Source organism: Phalacrocorax carbo, chromosome 1, assembly GCF_963921805.1.
Source record: "Phalacrocorax carbo chromosome 1, bPhaCar2.1, whole genome shotgun sequence".
NCBI lineage: Eukaryota > Metazoa > Chordata > Aves > Suliformes > Phalacrocoracidae > Phalacrocorax > Phalacrocorax carbo.
This window is the reverse complement of record NC_087513.1, coordinates 132,368,503-132,384,460: the sequence shown is the minus strand read 5'-3', so window position 1 is coordinate 132,384,460 and position 15,958 is coordinate 132,368,503. Positions and strand designations below refer to the sequence as shown.

The 15,958-nt window shown below is 42.0% G+C and overlaps 1 protein-coding gene across 1 annotated transcript in view; it reads right to left on the bottom strand.

Annotated features, from left to right (window-relative positions):
* Positions 1 to 15,958, bottom strand: part of MAP3K15 (mitogen-activated protein kinase kinase kinase 15) — a 97,652-nt gene that overhangs the window by 51,784 nt on the left and 29,910 nt on the right. Inside the window, exon 3 of the mRNA XM_064474582.1 lies at positions 13,628 to 13,651. Coding sequence (XP_064330652.1) covers positions 13,628 to 13,651 — 24 coding nt within the window. The remainder of the gene's footprint in view (positions 1 to 13,627; positions 13,652 to 15,958) is intronic.

Below are 15,958 nucleotides of genomic sequence, written 5' to 3'. Positions count from 1 at the left end.
GGAATCAAATGCGTACAGCAAAATCCTACCTTTCTCTTTTTCATATCATCTAAGCCTGCAGTAAAGCCACTGCTGTTTATAAAGTCACCTTGAACAATGGGAGAACGCTGAGATGATGGAAAGAATGGATATGAAGATGGTACATTTTCATATGCATTAATAAATTAGACAAGAGAAATAAACTGTTCACAGGAAGTAATAACGTAGGGCATGGAGCTACTAAAAATACAGATGGGAAAAACCCTGTATCAGTACATGCTGTTGCTGATCTGAGTCTATAAGGATTTAGCTTTTTAAATTATTATTAACAGATAAAGATCAAGCCACATTCCTTCCCCATAAACCCTACAGTTCAGTATCTCTGTTGTAACAATATAATTATCTGTTATGCAATGTTATCTTTACTTCCTACTAAAAAAGTCGTAAAAATTGCAACGGAAACCACCAGTATGTTGAAACAATTTAGACTCAAGTTTATTCAAATAAACACCAAGTTCAGTACAATGCAAATGCTGCCTGTGCATGAACTCTATTCTTAAACCTGTAACAGTGAATTAGCTCTCTTGCAATGGAAAAAAATCCAATTTGAAAGTATGATGTATCTTGTGACACAAAGAGAACTGCAGTTATCTACTGAAACAGCAAAGTGATTTTCAGAAAAATATTGGATGACATGGCTGAAACACTGTATTAATCTTATTCAGCCATCACCTCATCTATTTGACTTGCATTCTTGCCTCTTTTCGGATAGTGAAATCTATGCAATTAAAACCACCATTTTATCCATGACAGACACATCTTTGTGTGCTGAAGTCAGGAACCCTGCACATATCTGAGCATGTCACCTTGTCTGAAAAGCAACCAGCTCCAATTTTCTAGCTTCTTCTGTACCGTATTCACATATAATAAATTACAAAGCCCCTAATAATGTATGTTGCCTTTCTAAGAGTCTTTCTTATCTTCATTACATAAAAAACCTGTTCTGTCCATCTACTTTTCTTATACTGTCACAGGTTAGAGATGGCTGAAAATACCATCCTTGCTGCTTCTGATTGTCTACTCAGGATGCTGGTCTCTGACGCCAAAAGGTAATGGTTGTGAAAATATACTGTCCTGTCATACACCAACTATCGCTTTTTAATACAATGAATAAATGGCACAGTTATGTATGAAGTAACATATACAGCAATTTTATCTGCAAATATATATAATCTATAAATTATTACTTATTTAATTGTAATAACATAACTTCATAGCTTATAAAGACGGTATGCTGAGTTGGTTTATTTCAGGATTAGTAGTTAAGCTATTTTTATTGCCTTACTTTGAGAAATTTTTAAGTTAAAAATTAAAAAAAAACCAACCAGACTGAAAAAAAAGCTCTCCATACCTCATTGTCCTGCAAATAACATATGGCCAGTATGATAGCAATTAAACTTTTGTATTCAATAACATTTTAAAATCTACCACAAAAAGAGCCAAAAGTTTAGGAATGTAAAAAAACAGGAAATAACTGCAAGTTAAGTTGAGAGAGGGACCTGCTCTTCAGAGGAAAATGGTTAAAGGAATTAAGCACAGAGCCATGCCTTTGCTGAAGGACTGAAAGAGTTAGGCCCACATAGGCCGTGTTTAGGCTCTAGGCAAGACAGGCCAAATGTAGAGTGCTTTTTGTCTTAAAATGCTCCTCTAAACATTTTGCTGATGCTGTTAAAAGTAAACTTTTGACTTTAATAACATGAACAGTTCTTTTAGTTGCACTGCTACAGTTATTCTGGTGCAGCTGTCACTTCGTGACAGAGACGCTACACTAGAATTAAAGGGTTTGGTGGTTTGTTTTTTTTAAAATAAATAATGTTGAGTGAAATTGTGAAATCTCTGCATTTTTAGAGAGGGAATTATGCCTGCACACCTAATAACACAATTATTTTACTTGAGCCATGCAGTTCATTTTGCCACTCACTCAAGCATCAAAAGTATTAGGAGTACTTACTATACCTTACAAAGCAGCTAGAAGGAAAACACAGAGGATACCAGAAAATAACTCAAAGTAGTCACGAACTTTTGAGTGTTTAGGGAGTTTAATCCACTGTTGTTTTAAGAATTAACGTTTTCACAGTAGTTTTCCCTGACATCACATTCCTATCCATCTTATAATATAGGTTACTAAGATATTATCACATATAAAAAATACTTCCTCTTCCAAAGTTGAATATATGCAGTATTTTTATGTAAAGACTGTGAAGAGAGATTACCAGAATCCAAACATTCTAAATGTTTGGGATCTAGCTTGCAAGGGATGAGTACTCCAAGATTACAATCGCTTTGAAGGACAGACCCTGCCAACCACTATTCTTAAAGTATCCTTACACATTTTTAAGTGCCTAGAAACACAGTAATAAAATGGCATATCTATTCAACAGAAAGCAGATTTAAAGTGATACATACTTTGCCTATCAGATTACCACTGTGGTATTCAGGAGGTACTTGAACCTGAAGAAAAGCTTTGTGGTTGGCAACCTACTCCAAATTGAAATAGAACAACAAAGAGGAAAACACCACCACAAAACAGCGTAAGAATCAAAAAGACAGACATGACACATGAACAGAGAAGATATTAAAGAAAGAAACAACAGAAAATGAATACAGATATTTATAGCAAGTCCATATTTACAAGGCCAAGAAAACAGCACAATACTTTGCCATCCAGAATACAAGATTTCTCTATCTACACTATTTGTCTGTATATCTCCTTATGTCATCATTAAGATGCTTTCAAGTCTTACTTTTATGAACCTATCAGATTCATTACCTGATTAGCTAACTATAATCCAACCACTACAAATAAGCATCCCTGGAGACAGTAACATTTCCATAAAACCTAACTCTCATAGATTAATTTTAAAAGCCTTAGTTTTCATTGTATCAATAACAACAGTGGCATATTTCATTATTAGAAGTATTAAAAGTAATATTTACTGGGCTACCCATTGCCTTTGTCCTATTCTCCCCCCAAAAGGAAAAATGATTGCTTGTATTCAAGACAGTCCTACTCCTCTTTCATTCTGTGCCCTTTTGCAAACTCTTAATACTTCTGCTGCCTCAGGCTTTTCTAGAAATATCATTAAATGACGGTATCCTACAAACTTTTATATATTGTAAAAATAATCAGAAAATAAAAAACAGAAAGTTACTCTGCAATACTACTTCTTCAGATTATTAAATTCATATAATACAATCATACTTTAGAGTCTTGGCTCTCATTTCAATCCATTGGGGCTACTAAATTGGAGAATATGAGTCCAGGAGCCAAAATCTTTCTATTTAGTTTTCTTAAATGTTCTCTGCCTTGAAATAGTAGATGCAGTCTAATTTATACAGCTACTGAAACTCTGAAGAGACTTTCTGCCAATTACAATAAAAAGTGATTTTTCAACATAAAAATTCCTTGTGGCAAGGATACATTGCAATAATGTTTCCTTTAGATCAAGGAGAATTTTTGCTAATGACTCCTGCATGGCCCAGACATTATCCTCTGCTTACTATAAGAGCTGCCACAGGATTTAATGAAAAAAAAACATTTAAATCTCTGAAAATACTTCATCAGGCCCACAGGCCTAAGTATACCATAATAAACCTTTTGGTTTAATAGCCAGCTTACTTTCCTCTACATACCTTCCCTGAAAGCAATTAACAGGGTTATTCAAATTTTTGAGGCATACCATCAACTAAGGAAAAATTAACTATGAATTCTTTCTCCTTATATTCTGTGCTTGCCATCAAAATTCTTCCAGAGTGGGAAGTTTGTATTTTCAATGCCACACTCAAACAAACTGAATGATTCAAAGTATGTATCTCAAACTATGTGAAACCAGGGCTAGAACTATTGCCAGAAGGACTGTATGTTTTGCTTCCTGACTCCAGCAGTTTTTAAAAAGCCCCTTGGGCACTCTTTCCTTCACTCAGTCTTGGACTTTTTTAATGCACAATTCCTCAAAATTCTATAGAGGGAGAGGAAATTTCCCTATTGGGGGTAAAAAAAAAAACATGGATAGCAACAAAATATTGCATCAGATAGAATGCCTTTCCCATGGATTTTGTCTATTACATTGATTTGGGGAAAGACTATTTTTTATACATTTTTTGCTCTTGAAAATCCTTGAAATTTAATTTCTCCAGTAAACCAATGTTTATCTGACATCTAAAGAAACTCCAAAGCACAAGCCCATTTTCTATAGATAAATTTGTTTTCCTGTACCCTACAGTCCAGTAACATCCACCATGCTCTCAAACCTTGATTTTTCCATAATTACAAAGGAAACAAACAAACAAACAATAGGTACTCATGGTGGGTGACACTCTGCTGAAGGGTACTGGGGCACCCATCTGCCAACCTGACAGGGAGTCACGAGAGGTACGCTGCCTTCCAGGAGCCAAGGTTCAAGACGTGGCCGAGAGGGTGCCACAACTCATCAAGAGAACAGACTACTACCCACTGCTACTATTTCATGTAGGCATGAATGACATTGAGAGCTGTAACCTGAGTAAAATCAAGGAAGACTTTCAAGCCCTGGGGGAGCAAGTGAAAAACAGTGGTGCCCAAGTTATCTTCTCTTCCATTTTGCCAGTTCAAGGGAAGGGAGCAGCCAGAAACAGGCATATAATGTATATCAACTCCTGGCTACATGGCTGGTGCCACTAGGAGGGATTTGGCTATTATGACAATGGGGTGTTCGTCAATGACTACAACATGCTAGGGAGGGATGGAATCAACCTGTCCAAAAGGGGTAAGGGAATCTTCAGCAGTAGGCTGGCTAATTTGGTGAGGCAGGCTTTAAATTGAAGGACTTGGGGGGTGGGATCCATTGCAGAAATGCTCATACCAGCACGTCCAAAGGGGGAGTAAGTCAACCCAAGCAGTGTGGTGATAAAGGTTCCTTAGCTGTCTCCCAAGATGTGAAACAGAAGAGTAATCACCTCAAGCGTATGTATACAAATGCACATGCAGTCTGGGAAACAAACAGGAGGAACTAGAGCTCCATGCCCACTCAGAAGGTTACGACATCATAGGAGTAACTGAAACATGGTGGGACAACTCAAATGACTGGGTTATTGGATGGTTATAGGCTCTTTCCTAAAGACAGGGTAGAAGAGGTGGAGGAGTCGTGCTCTACATTGAGGAAAACCTCGAATGTATCAAAGTTAACTATGGTGACTGTGACTGCTCTATCGAATGCCTCTGGGTTAAAGTCAAAGGGGTCATCTCCAAGCAGGACCTCACAGTGGGCATCTGCTACCGACCTCCTAACCAAGATGAAAATGCTGATGAAGAGATACTTGGGGCACTAAAGCAAGCTTCTGGCCAACAGAACCTGCTCCTTATGGGTGACTTCAACTACCCAGACATCTGCTGGAAGAACAACACGGCAGCCCGCATGTCATCCACCAAGTTCCTGGAATGGGTAGAGGACTGTTTCCTGATACAAATGTTAGATGTGCCAACCAATAATGAGGCACTTCTGGACTTGCTATTCACAAATCGAGAAAACCTGCTTTGTAATATCTCGGTTAGTGATAGCCTTGGCTGCAGTGACCACAATATTGTGGAGTTCGGGATCCTGCTGAGTGTGCTGAAGGTCAGCTCTAAGGCAAGGGTTCTGGATTTTAGAAGAACACACTTCAGTTCACTCAGGGCTCAGTTGGGAGGGATTCCATAGGAAGCTTCTGTGGAAGACAAAGGAGCTAGTGAGTGCTGGAAGTTCTTCAAGAACTCTCACTTGGAAGCACAAAACCAGTTTATCCCCTACAAAGGAAAGGGAAGTAAGCAGAGCAAGAGGCCCCCTTGGCTCAACTATGACCTCCTGAGTCTACTCAAATCCAAAAGGGAAGCATACCAGAGATGGAGAAGTGGAGGATTATCCATCAATAGCTACAAGGGCATTGCCAGAGCGTGCAGAGAAGCAGTTAGAAAAGCAAAAGCCCAGCTCAAATTGAAACTGGCCGTAGATGTCAAAAATAACAAGAAAGGTTTCTTCAAGTATGTCAACCACAAGCAGAAAAAGAAGGAGAACATAGGCCCACTGTTAAACAGAATAGGAGAGTCAATCACCAACGATGCTGAAAAGGCAAAGGTCCTCAACACTTTCTTCACCTCTGTCTTTACCAACACTTTCGGGTCCCAGGTTTTGGGAACGAAATCGCCGGTTGATCCAAACACCGACCCACCATCAGTGAAGGAAGAGTTAGTACAAGAATTATTACAGAAGCTTGACCCCTACAAATCGATGGGCCCTGATGCCATCCACCCAAGGGTGTTGAGAGAGCTGGCTGACATCATTGCAAGGCCACTCTCCATAATCTTCGAGAAGTCATGGCTTTGAGAAGTCATGGAGAATGGGGGATGTCCCAGAGGACTGGAGGAAGGCAAATGTTATCCCTATCTGTAAGAAAGGCTTGAGGGAGGATCCAGGTAACTATAGGCCCATCAGCCTTACTTCAATCCCTGGGAAAGTTATGGAACAAATCCTCCTGGGGCCATCACAAGTCAAATGAAGCATGTGACTGGGAAAAGCCAACATGGCTTCACTACGGGCAGAGCGTGCTTGACAAACCTGGTGGCCTTCTACAACTGTCCTGGTTTCAGCTGGGATAGAGTTAAATTTCTTCATAGTAGCTAGTATGGGGCTGTGTTTTGGATTTTTGCTGGAAACAGCGGTGATAACGTGGAGATGTTTTAGTTGTTGCTACGTAGTGCTTACACTGGTCAAGGACTTTTTCAGCTCCCCGTGCTCTGCCGGGTGCACAAGAAGTTGGGAGGGGACACAGCTGGGACAGCTGACCCAAACTGACCAATGGGATATTCCATACCATATGACGTCATGCTCAGTATATAAAGCTGGGGAAGAAGAAGGAAGGGGGGACATTTTGGAGTGATGGCGTTTGTCTTCCCAAGTAACCATTACACGTGATGGAGCCCTGCTTTCCTGGAGATGGCTGAGCACCTGCCTGCCCATGGGAAGCAGTGAATGAATTCCGTGTTTTGCTTTGCTTCCGCGTGCAGTTTCTGCTTTACCTATTAAACTGTCTTTATCTCAACCCATGAGTTGCCTCACTTTTACTCTTCTGATTCTCTCCCCCATCCCACCAGGGGGGAGCGAGCGAGCAGCTGCGTGGTGCTTGGTTGCTGACTGGGGCTAAACCATGACAACAACAAAGTGACTTGCCTGGTAGACAGGGAGCAGGCAGTGGGCATTGTCTACCTGGACTTCTCCAAGGCTTTTGATACAGTCCCCCACAGCCTCCTCCTGGAGAAATTAATGTATTATGGCCTAGACAAGTGGCCTGTGCAGTGGGTGGGGAATTGACTGACGGGCCACACCCAAAGTGTGGTGGTAAATAGCTCTTTTTCAAAGTGGCAACCTGTCACAAGTGGGGTCCCCCAGGGATCAATATTGGGCCCAATATTATTCAATATATTCATAAGTGATCTGGATAACGGGATCAAGTGTAGCCTGATGAAGTTTGCAGATGACACCAAATTGAGTGGGGAACTAGACACTCCAGAAGGGAGAGCTGCTCTGCAGGAAGATCTGGATAGGCTGGAAGAGTGGGCCAGCAAGAACCTTATGAAGTTCAACAAGGAGAAGTGTAAGGTCTTGCACCTGGGAAAACATAATCCAGGAGCGCAGCACAGACTGGGATCCACCTGGCTGGAGAGCAGCTCTGTCGAAAGGGACCTGGGGTCCTGGTGGACAGGAAGCTCAGTATGAGCGAACAGCGTGCTGCTGCGGCCAAGAAGGCCAACAGGATGCTGCATTGCATCAAAAAGGGCATCACCAGCAGAGAGAAAGAAGTCATTATCCCGCTCTACTCAGCGCTTGTCAGGCCACACCTGGAGTACTGTGTACAGTTCTGGTCCCCACTATACAAAAAGGATGTGGACAGGCTGGAAGGGGTCCGGAGAAGGGCCACCAAGATGATCAGAGGACTGGGAAGCTGCCATACAAGGATAGGCTGGGAGAGCTGGGTTTGTTCAGCCTTGAGAAAAGGAGGCTCAGAGGGGATCTCATCACCATGTACCAGTACTTCAGGGGTAGCTACAAAGGAGATGGAGACTCCTTTATTATAAGGAATCACATGGAGAGGACAAGGGGGAATGGACACAAGTTGCTCTTGGGGAGATTCCGATTGGACACCAGAGGGAAATTTTTCACAGTGAGAACAGTCACCATTGGAATAATGTCCCCAGGGAAGTGGTTGACTCGGCCACGTAGGACACCTTCAAGATTTGGCTGGACAGGGTGCTGGGCCATCTTGTCTAGACTGTGCTCTTCCTAGAAAGGTTGGACTAGATGATCCCTGAGGTCTCTTCCAACCTGGGATTCTGTGAAACAAGACTGCAAATTTGCAATGTATTCTATCGATAAGAATTTTTACAGAAACTAGGAATCTGTGCATACCCCCCTTCAGTAAAATTGGCAGAAAATAGTACTCAAAGCTCAGAGGAGCTCTACAGAAGAAAACCTAACTGATGGGACACAGAATCTTGACCTTGAATTTCATGTCAGGGAAATTATTTCTTGGGAAGTGAACTCTAATAGCCCATAATTCCTTCCTTTTGTATTCAAGTATGCAATAAATTATTAATACAGAATTTTAACCTCTTCTTTGGGCGAGTCAAGTAGAACTTGACTAGTAGAACCACGTTCCCCATCTTATCCTTGAAAACTTCATTCCTGGATGGTGGAGGGAATGAAGGAAGTTCTCCTACTCTTACACTCTTTTTTTCAGACAGTAAGCTATTAAATCTCTCAGACTCACACCACTGCAGCATGCTGCTGTATAACTTTCACTGTTAGATCAGCTGTATTCAGGCCAAATCTCAAACTAATTGCTGACTTTCTTTCTATGCATTGTTTTCAGCTTTACGTCAAGTTTCCTTGCTCTTGTCTCCTCCTTGATGTTGAATTAGAATAATGTTTCTTTACAAGGAAAAGATCAATTTTCTTCATGGCTTACTTGTAATACACAAAAGAAAATCCACCCAGACAACACACTACAGATTCATCTTCTCTGCGTCTTTAACATCCGTTCGATACTATAATTTTTTTCACCTTTGTACATGACTTGAGATTTTGCAGGATAAATAGCAAAGGTGAGGGCAGGGAAATCTCAGAGAAAGCTCCAAGCTACAGCAGCCAGCACAGAAAGTTTCAGTCGTGATGCTGGAAGAATGGTGTGCTGTGCCTGGCAGCAATCTCAGTTGTCCCTCTTCCCTTATACACACTGCAGATGCATGGACACAGACCTTAGGACATGGAGAGGACTTCACTTCAGAAAACCAGCAATGGTATTCCTGTGGCTGCCTCTGGGTTGGAGGAAGGCTTAGCAGATCAAGTACCTATCCTCTTTCCAACATGTCTCCAAGACAGGAAAAGTGAAAGGAAAACACAAAACCCTAGTACAGGCATATTAATTACTGTATCTATTATTCAGCATTGAAACTGAAATGGTAATGTAACTCTGTACTTGACTGGGCATAGCAAATTCACACCAAACTTAACTAGCACTGCAGCCCTCATTAGCAATTAACTTCAACAAGACATTGCCCATACAGCTGTAAAATATTTAACCAAGCAATGAAGCAGTGGCACCATGCTGGGGCAGCGGCAAACTGCAAGCCTCTCACGACAACTCATTGGATCTGAAAGGGAGGGAAAGCAATTGTCTATCTGAAGTCAGCTCCAACTTAGAAAAAAAATACAGCTTTAACCTATTAACTATTTAGCTTGCTAATTAGTTTGTTGTAATTTCTGATTTAAGAAACTGAAAAAAGAATGCAATATGGGAGCACATTTATCTTACAAAAGAGGGGATGGATGCAACACTGGACCTGATGGTCACCAATGCAAGTGAGCTCATCGGTGATGTCAAGACTGGAGGCAGCCTAGGCTTCAGCGATCACGCACTGTTGGAGTTCACACTCCTGAGGGATATGGGAAAAGAGAGGAGTATAGTCAAGACCCTAAATTTTACAAAAGCAGACTTCAAGGAGTTAGTCAGCAGGACCCCCTGGGAAACAGTCCTCAGGGGCAAGGGAACAGAAGAGAACTTTAAGGATGCGTTCCATAAAGCACAAGAGCTGTCAGTTCCCAGGTGTAAGAAATCAGGCAAGCAAGGGAAGAGACCAGCATGGCTGAGTCGAGACATGCTGGCCAAACTAAAGAGCAAGAGGGAACTGCACAGGCAGTGGAAGCAGGGACAGGTATCCTGAGAAGAGTATAGGGACGCTGCCCAGTTGCGTAGGATGGGGTCAGGGCGGCCAAGGCGTGGCTGGAGCTGAACTTGGCAAAGGATACAAAAAATAACAAGGGCTTCTACAGGTACGTCAACCAGAAAAGGAGAGTCAAAGAAAGCGTACCCCCTCATGAACAAGAATGGCAGCCTAGTATCAACAGATGAGGACAAGGCTGAGGTACTCAACAACTTTTTTGCTTCAGTCTTCACTGGTAACCTCTCTCCTCACCCCTCCCAAGCCATGAACTGCAGGATGGAGACCAGGGGAATAAAGCCCCTCCCACTGTAAGGGAAGATCAGGTTCATGACCACCTGAGGAACCTGGACATACACAAGTCTGTGGGACCTGACAATATGCATCCCAGAGTCCTGAGGTAAGTGGCTGGCGTAGTTACTGAGCCACTCTTCATTATATTTGAAAAGTTATGGCAGTCAAGTGAAGTCCCTGGGGACTGGACAAAGGGAAACATTGTGCCCATCTTTAAAAACGGTGGAAAGGAGGACCTGGGGAACTGCCATCCTGTCAGCCTCACCTCTCTGCCTGGGAAGATCATGGAACAGATCATCCCAGAAGTTATGCTAAGGCACATGGAGGACAGGGAGGTGATCCGAGGCAGCCAGCATGGCTTCACCAAGGGCAAGTCCTGCCTGACCAACCTAGTGGCCTTCTATGGTGGAATGGCTGCCTCAGTAGACAAGGGAAGAGCTATGGATGTCACCTATGTGGACTTCTGTAAGGCCTCTGACACCATCCCCCACATCCTTCTATCTAAATTGGGGAGATACAGATTTGATGGGTGGACTATTTGGTGAATAAGGAATTGGTTGGATGGTCACATCCAGAGGGTAGCGGTCAATGGCTCGATGTCCAGATGGAGACCAGTGATGGCTGGTGTCCCTCAGGGGCCTGTACTGGGACCAGTACTGTTTAACATTTTCATCAGTGACATAGACATTGGGATCGAGTGCACCCTCAGCAAGTTTGCAGACTACACCAAGCTGAGTGGTGCAGCTGACACACCAGAAGGACAGGATGCCATCCAGAGACCCCTGGACAAGCTGAAGAGGTGGGCCTTATGAGAACTTCATGAGGTTCAACAAGGCCAAGTGCAAGGTCCTGCACCTGGGTCGGGGCAACCCCCCATATCAATACAGGCTGGGGGATGAAGGAATTGAGAGCAGCCCTGTGGAGAAGGACCTGGGAGTACTGATGAATAAAAAGCTGGACATGATCCAACAATGTGCGCTTTCAGCCCAGAAAGCCAACCATATCCTGGGCTGCATCAAAAAAAGCGTGGCCAGCAGGTCGAGGGAGGTGATTCTGCCCCTCTGCTCTGGTGACACCCCACCTGCAGTGCTGCATCCAGCTCTGGAGCCCTCAACACAAGAAGGATATGGAGCTGTTGGAGCAGGTCCAGAGGAGGGTCACAAAAATCATCCAAGGGCTGGAGCACCTCTCCTGCGAGGACAGGCTGAGAGAGTTGGGGTCATTGAGCCTGGAGAAGGCTCTGGGGAAACCTTATTGCAGCCTTTCAGTACTTAAAAGGGGGACTATAGGAAGAATGGGGACAATCTCTTTGGCAAGGCCTATTGTGACAGGACAAGGGGTAATGGTTTTAAACTAACAGAGGGTAGATTTAGACTGGATAGAAGGAAAAAGCTTTTACTATGAGGGTGGTGAAATACTGGCACAGGTTGCCTAGAGAGGCAGTAGACGCCCCATCCCTGGAAACATTCAAGGTCGGGTTGGACGGGGCTCTGAGCAACCTGATCTAGTTGAAGATGTCCCTTTTCACTGCAGGGGGGTTTGGAATAGATGACCTCTAAAGGTCCCTTCCAACCTAAACCATTCTATGAATATGAACAACTTCAAACAACACAAAAGGGTCGAGAATCCGTACTTGTTATTTAAAGTAATTTATTTTTTCCTCACTGTATTTTACTCACAATTGTTTTCTTAATTTAAGCACTTGAAAAAAAGTGGGTTAGGCAATCCCTCCTTTTTAAAGGAAGGATCAGGATCCTAGTTTCAGGATGCTTCCCTGCCCCTTTTGCTAGCCACATGGTGTTTATAGGTCTAATACCAGGCCCTAGTGTAGAAACCATGTCACCAGATCCATCTTTTCTTCTCTTCCACGTCAAGGTGAATACCTCCCTCTGTGGGAGAAAGAATCTGCCAAAATAAAGACTGCAGGTGACTAAATCTGATCTCACTAAGTTGAACTTGCCACTGTCCTCTCTGCCTTTACTCCATTTCTGGAATTACCACCAAATGGCTCAGTCACAATTCTCCCTCTTACTCTGGAGGGGAAAACACATCCTGGTGACATCTTGATCATCAATCATTTGACGGACAGTAGTATTCACAAGCAAATCTGCCTCATTCTGTGGCCCCCCTTCATAGAGCTACAGACAACTAAATGCAGTTCACACCCCACAGGAGAAAATAGTTCAAAGATCACCAAGACAGACAGGAAGATGACCTGGATTTACTCATGTGCTCAACCTGACCTATCCTTAGCCTACATGCAGTGCTGTGCCCAAGTATAAACAGCAGCTCAAAATAAACTGCGGTGACTAATGGATTATCTTTTCTAGTTCTCTTTTAAATTATTAGCAAACTCTAAGAACATTTTATTATTTTATTCTTGCTCAATAGTTTTCAGAAGAAAATAAAAGTATATGGTGAATGGGGGGAAACAAAGGAATAAATGGAAGTTTAAGATCTTTGCAAATTTAACAGTCCTCAAAATAACAATGTAGAGTATTTAATGAAAATAACCACTGACGTCATGGCATATTGCAACAAGCCTAAAATAATCACTAAATTTTATCTTGGTTCAGGCTTATTTACTTGTTTGGTTTTACTTGCATTAAGGGTAAGAATATTTTTACTTTTGGAATTAAGCTTTTGCATTCCTAAGTAAAATCAGTGAATTTGAGAGGAAGGGGGTGGGTACAGTAGCTAAAGCTGTTTGAGATACAAGAGTAAGCCCTATTAAGGCATCACACACATATACAATTGCACAAGTGGCTGAAAGGGACAGAGGGAGAAAGAGACTTTGAACTTCTGAGTTTACATTTTGATCTGTCAACGTACATATATAACATATCTACTGGCACTGTTCTAGGACTTAAAAAGGAAATTCTAAGGAAAAGTGTTTTTTTTTTTACTATAGCTTTATTTCGGAAAGGAACTCAAGATTTCCACTAGTTTGAATTGTAAACCAGACTTCCTTCAGCATATAAATGCTCGGCAGCTTTGTTATTAGAGTTGCTTCAAATATAGTATCCTCATTTTATGTTTTAAAATGAATGTGGATTTAATACTTACTGTGTTTTTCTGAGATACCATATCCTGGGGAAAAAAAAAACACAATAAAAATGTTTATTAATTTTTACTGGGAATTATTATTTCCAATAAAAATAACTGGTATCCATATATATACACACAGATGTGTTCTTCACAGCATAATCCAGATGTCCTGCTGCAGCAAATTCCAAGTAAAGGGACAGAACATCAAGAAAAGTCTTAGCAGTTCAGGCTAGGAAAAAATTAATGATTCAGAGAAGAAACCTATTTAAAGAAGTGCTTAGAAGATGAAGAAAGTGGTACTTGCCAGTAATTGGAGTTTCTCAGGCTGGGCACTCCACATACCCAGTCACACTCTGGGCATTTGTAAGACAAAAGCATTCAAAGCTAGAGACTTTTTTCCTCTGAAGGAGTATCCTTAAGATACCTAGTCCCCTTTCCTATCTGGATGGGCACAGACCAACACACTCTTCCTACACCCTAATTCTTCTCACCTCAAAATCTAAAGAGAGATAATGAAACTATGAGGCAGATGATAAACTAACAGACAAGTAAACCAGACCTCAAAGACTTCCAGTTGCTGGTAAGTAACCTCCTCCTCCTTCTAATGATGGCTTACATATCCAATGAACAGTCCTTGGTGAAACTAAAGAGATCTCCAGGGGAAGGCATGCTACAAATGTTGGATATAGACTTGTTTCTAAGCAAAGTTATTGATATAATTTAACTGTATGTGCTCTGACAACTGACGATGATGCTGCTTGAGCAACTTCACATCTGACATCCTGAAATCCACTTGGACAACCACTGCACAGAAATGATTGTGTCCATGCACCCTTTTCCTGAACAACAGAAAAATATCAGGGGCCATCTAAGAGATTTAGTTCTGCAAATATGACCCTCTTGAAATCTAGATTACGTATTCTCTTATATTCTTGGAACTAGGTTGTTCTGGAAACAACACTGGCGAAACTGAACAGACAACTCTCAGAAGAATTTCAGGATGGGTCCTAAGAAATAAGCTATATGAAGTCAGGCTGCCTGATCTTCACAGATCTTCCCAGTAGAAGTAATAGCAGTCATGAATACTGCCTTTATAACACTTAGGCTAGCCACTCTTAAGAGGCATGCACAGCAACCTAGAGCCAAAGTAAAGTAATAAATTCCTGAAGGGGAAAAAAACTTAACCACAGTAGTCATAAACCCGAGAATATAGAAACACAAGCAGATGATCAAAAAATACATATTAAGGTACCAAAACCTAAACAGAATTACTGATTAACTTAAACTCCTTAAGCCCAATAAAATACCTCAGAACAAAAGTGATGGAAGGCTTAGACATCTGAAATATCACATATCTGAAAATTAATATGTCTACCTAGCTAAGCAAGTATCTCCAGCAGAGCTTCACCTACTTGCAGATAAAGATCTTTCTCAGCAGGGAGAAATGAACTCTTCTGAGAGCTACCCAGAACCTATGCCGTGAAATATGTCATGAACTGTTCTTCACCGAAAGACCCCAAAAGCAATCCCTGTCTACCTTCTGAAGTATCCCTAAGAAAGTTGCATTACCATATTTGACTGAACTGGAGCTCAATTGCAGAAGAAGTATTCAGAATATCAGGGTAGGACTGAACCATGTCCCAGTGCCCTGCTTAAACTACTGTCATGGTTTTAGCTGGGGCAGAGTTAATTCTCTTCACTGCAGCTGGCACAGTGCTGTATTTTGGACTTAGTAGGAAAACAATGTTGATAACACACCAATGTTTTAGTTGTTGCTGGGTAGTGCTTGTACTAGTCAAGGACTCTTCCAGCTTCCCATGCTCTGCCGGGTGCACAAGAAGCTGGGAGGGGAGGGGGCACAGCTAAGAGAGCGGATTCAAACTGGCCAAAGGGATATTCCACATCATGTAATGTCATGCCCAGTATGTTAACTGGGAGGAGCTGGCCAGGGGAGGGAGGCAGCAATCGCAGCCCAGGGACCGGCAGCATCGGTTGGCAGGTGGTGAGCGGTTGTACTGTTTGTGTTTGGTTTTTTTTCCCTTTTTCCATTTTCCTTTTTATTATATTAGCGTTATTGTTATTACTATAATTATCGTTATAATTATTTTAATAATTAAACTGTTCTTATCTCAACCCAGAAGTTGGTTTGGTTTTTTTTCTTTTTTTTTTTTTGCTTTTGCCCTTCCAATTCTCTCCCCCATCCCAGAGGGGTGAGGGGAGTGAGTGAGCAGCTGCATGGTGTTTAGTTGCCAACTGGGGCTGAACTGCAACTACTCTAGCACTTGATCCAAAGGATCTCTCCTACTTGGTTCCAGCAACTCAAATCAAGCCTTCTGATCCCATAGTAAG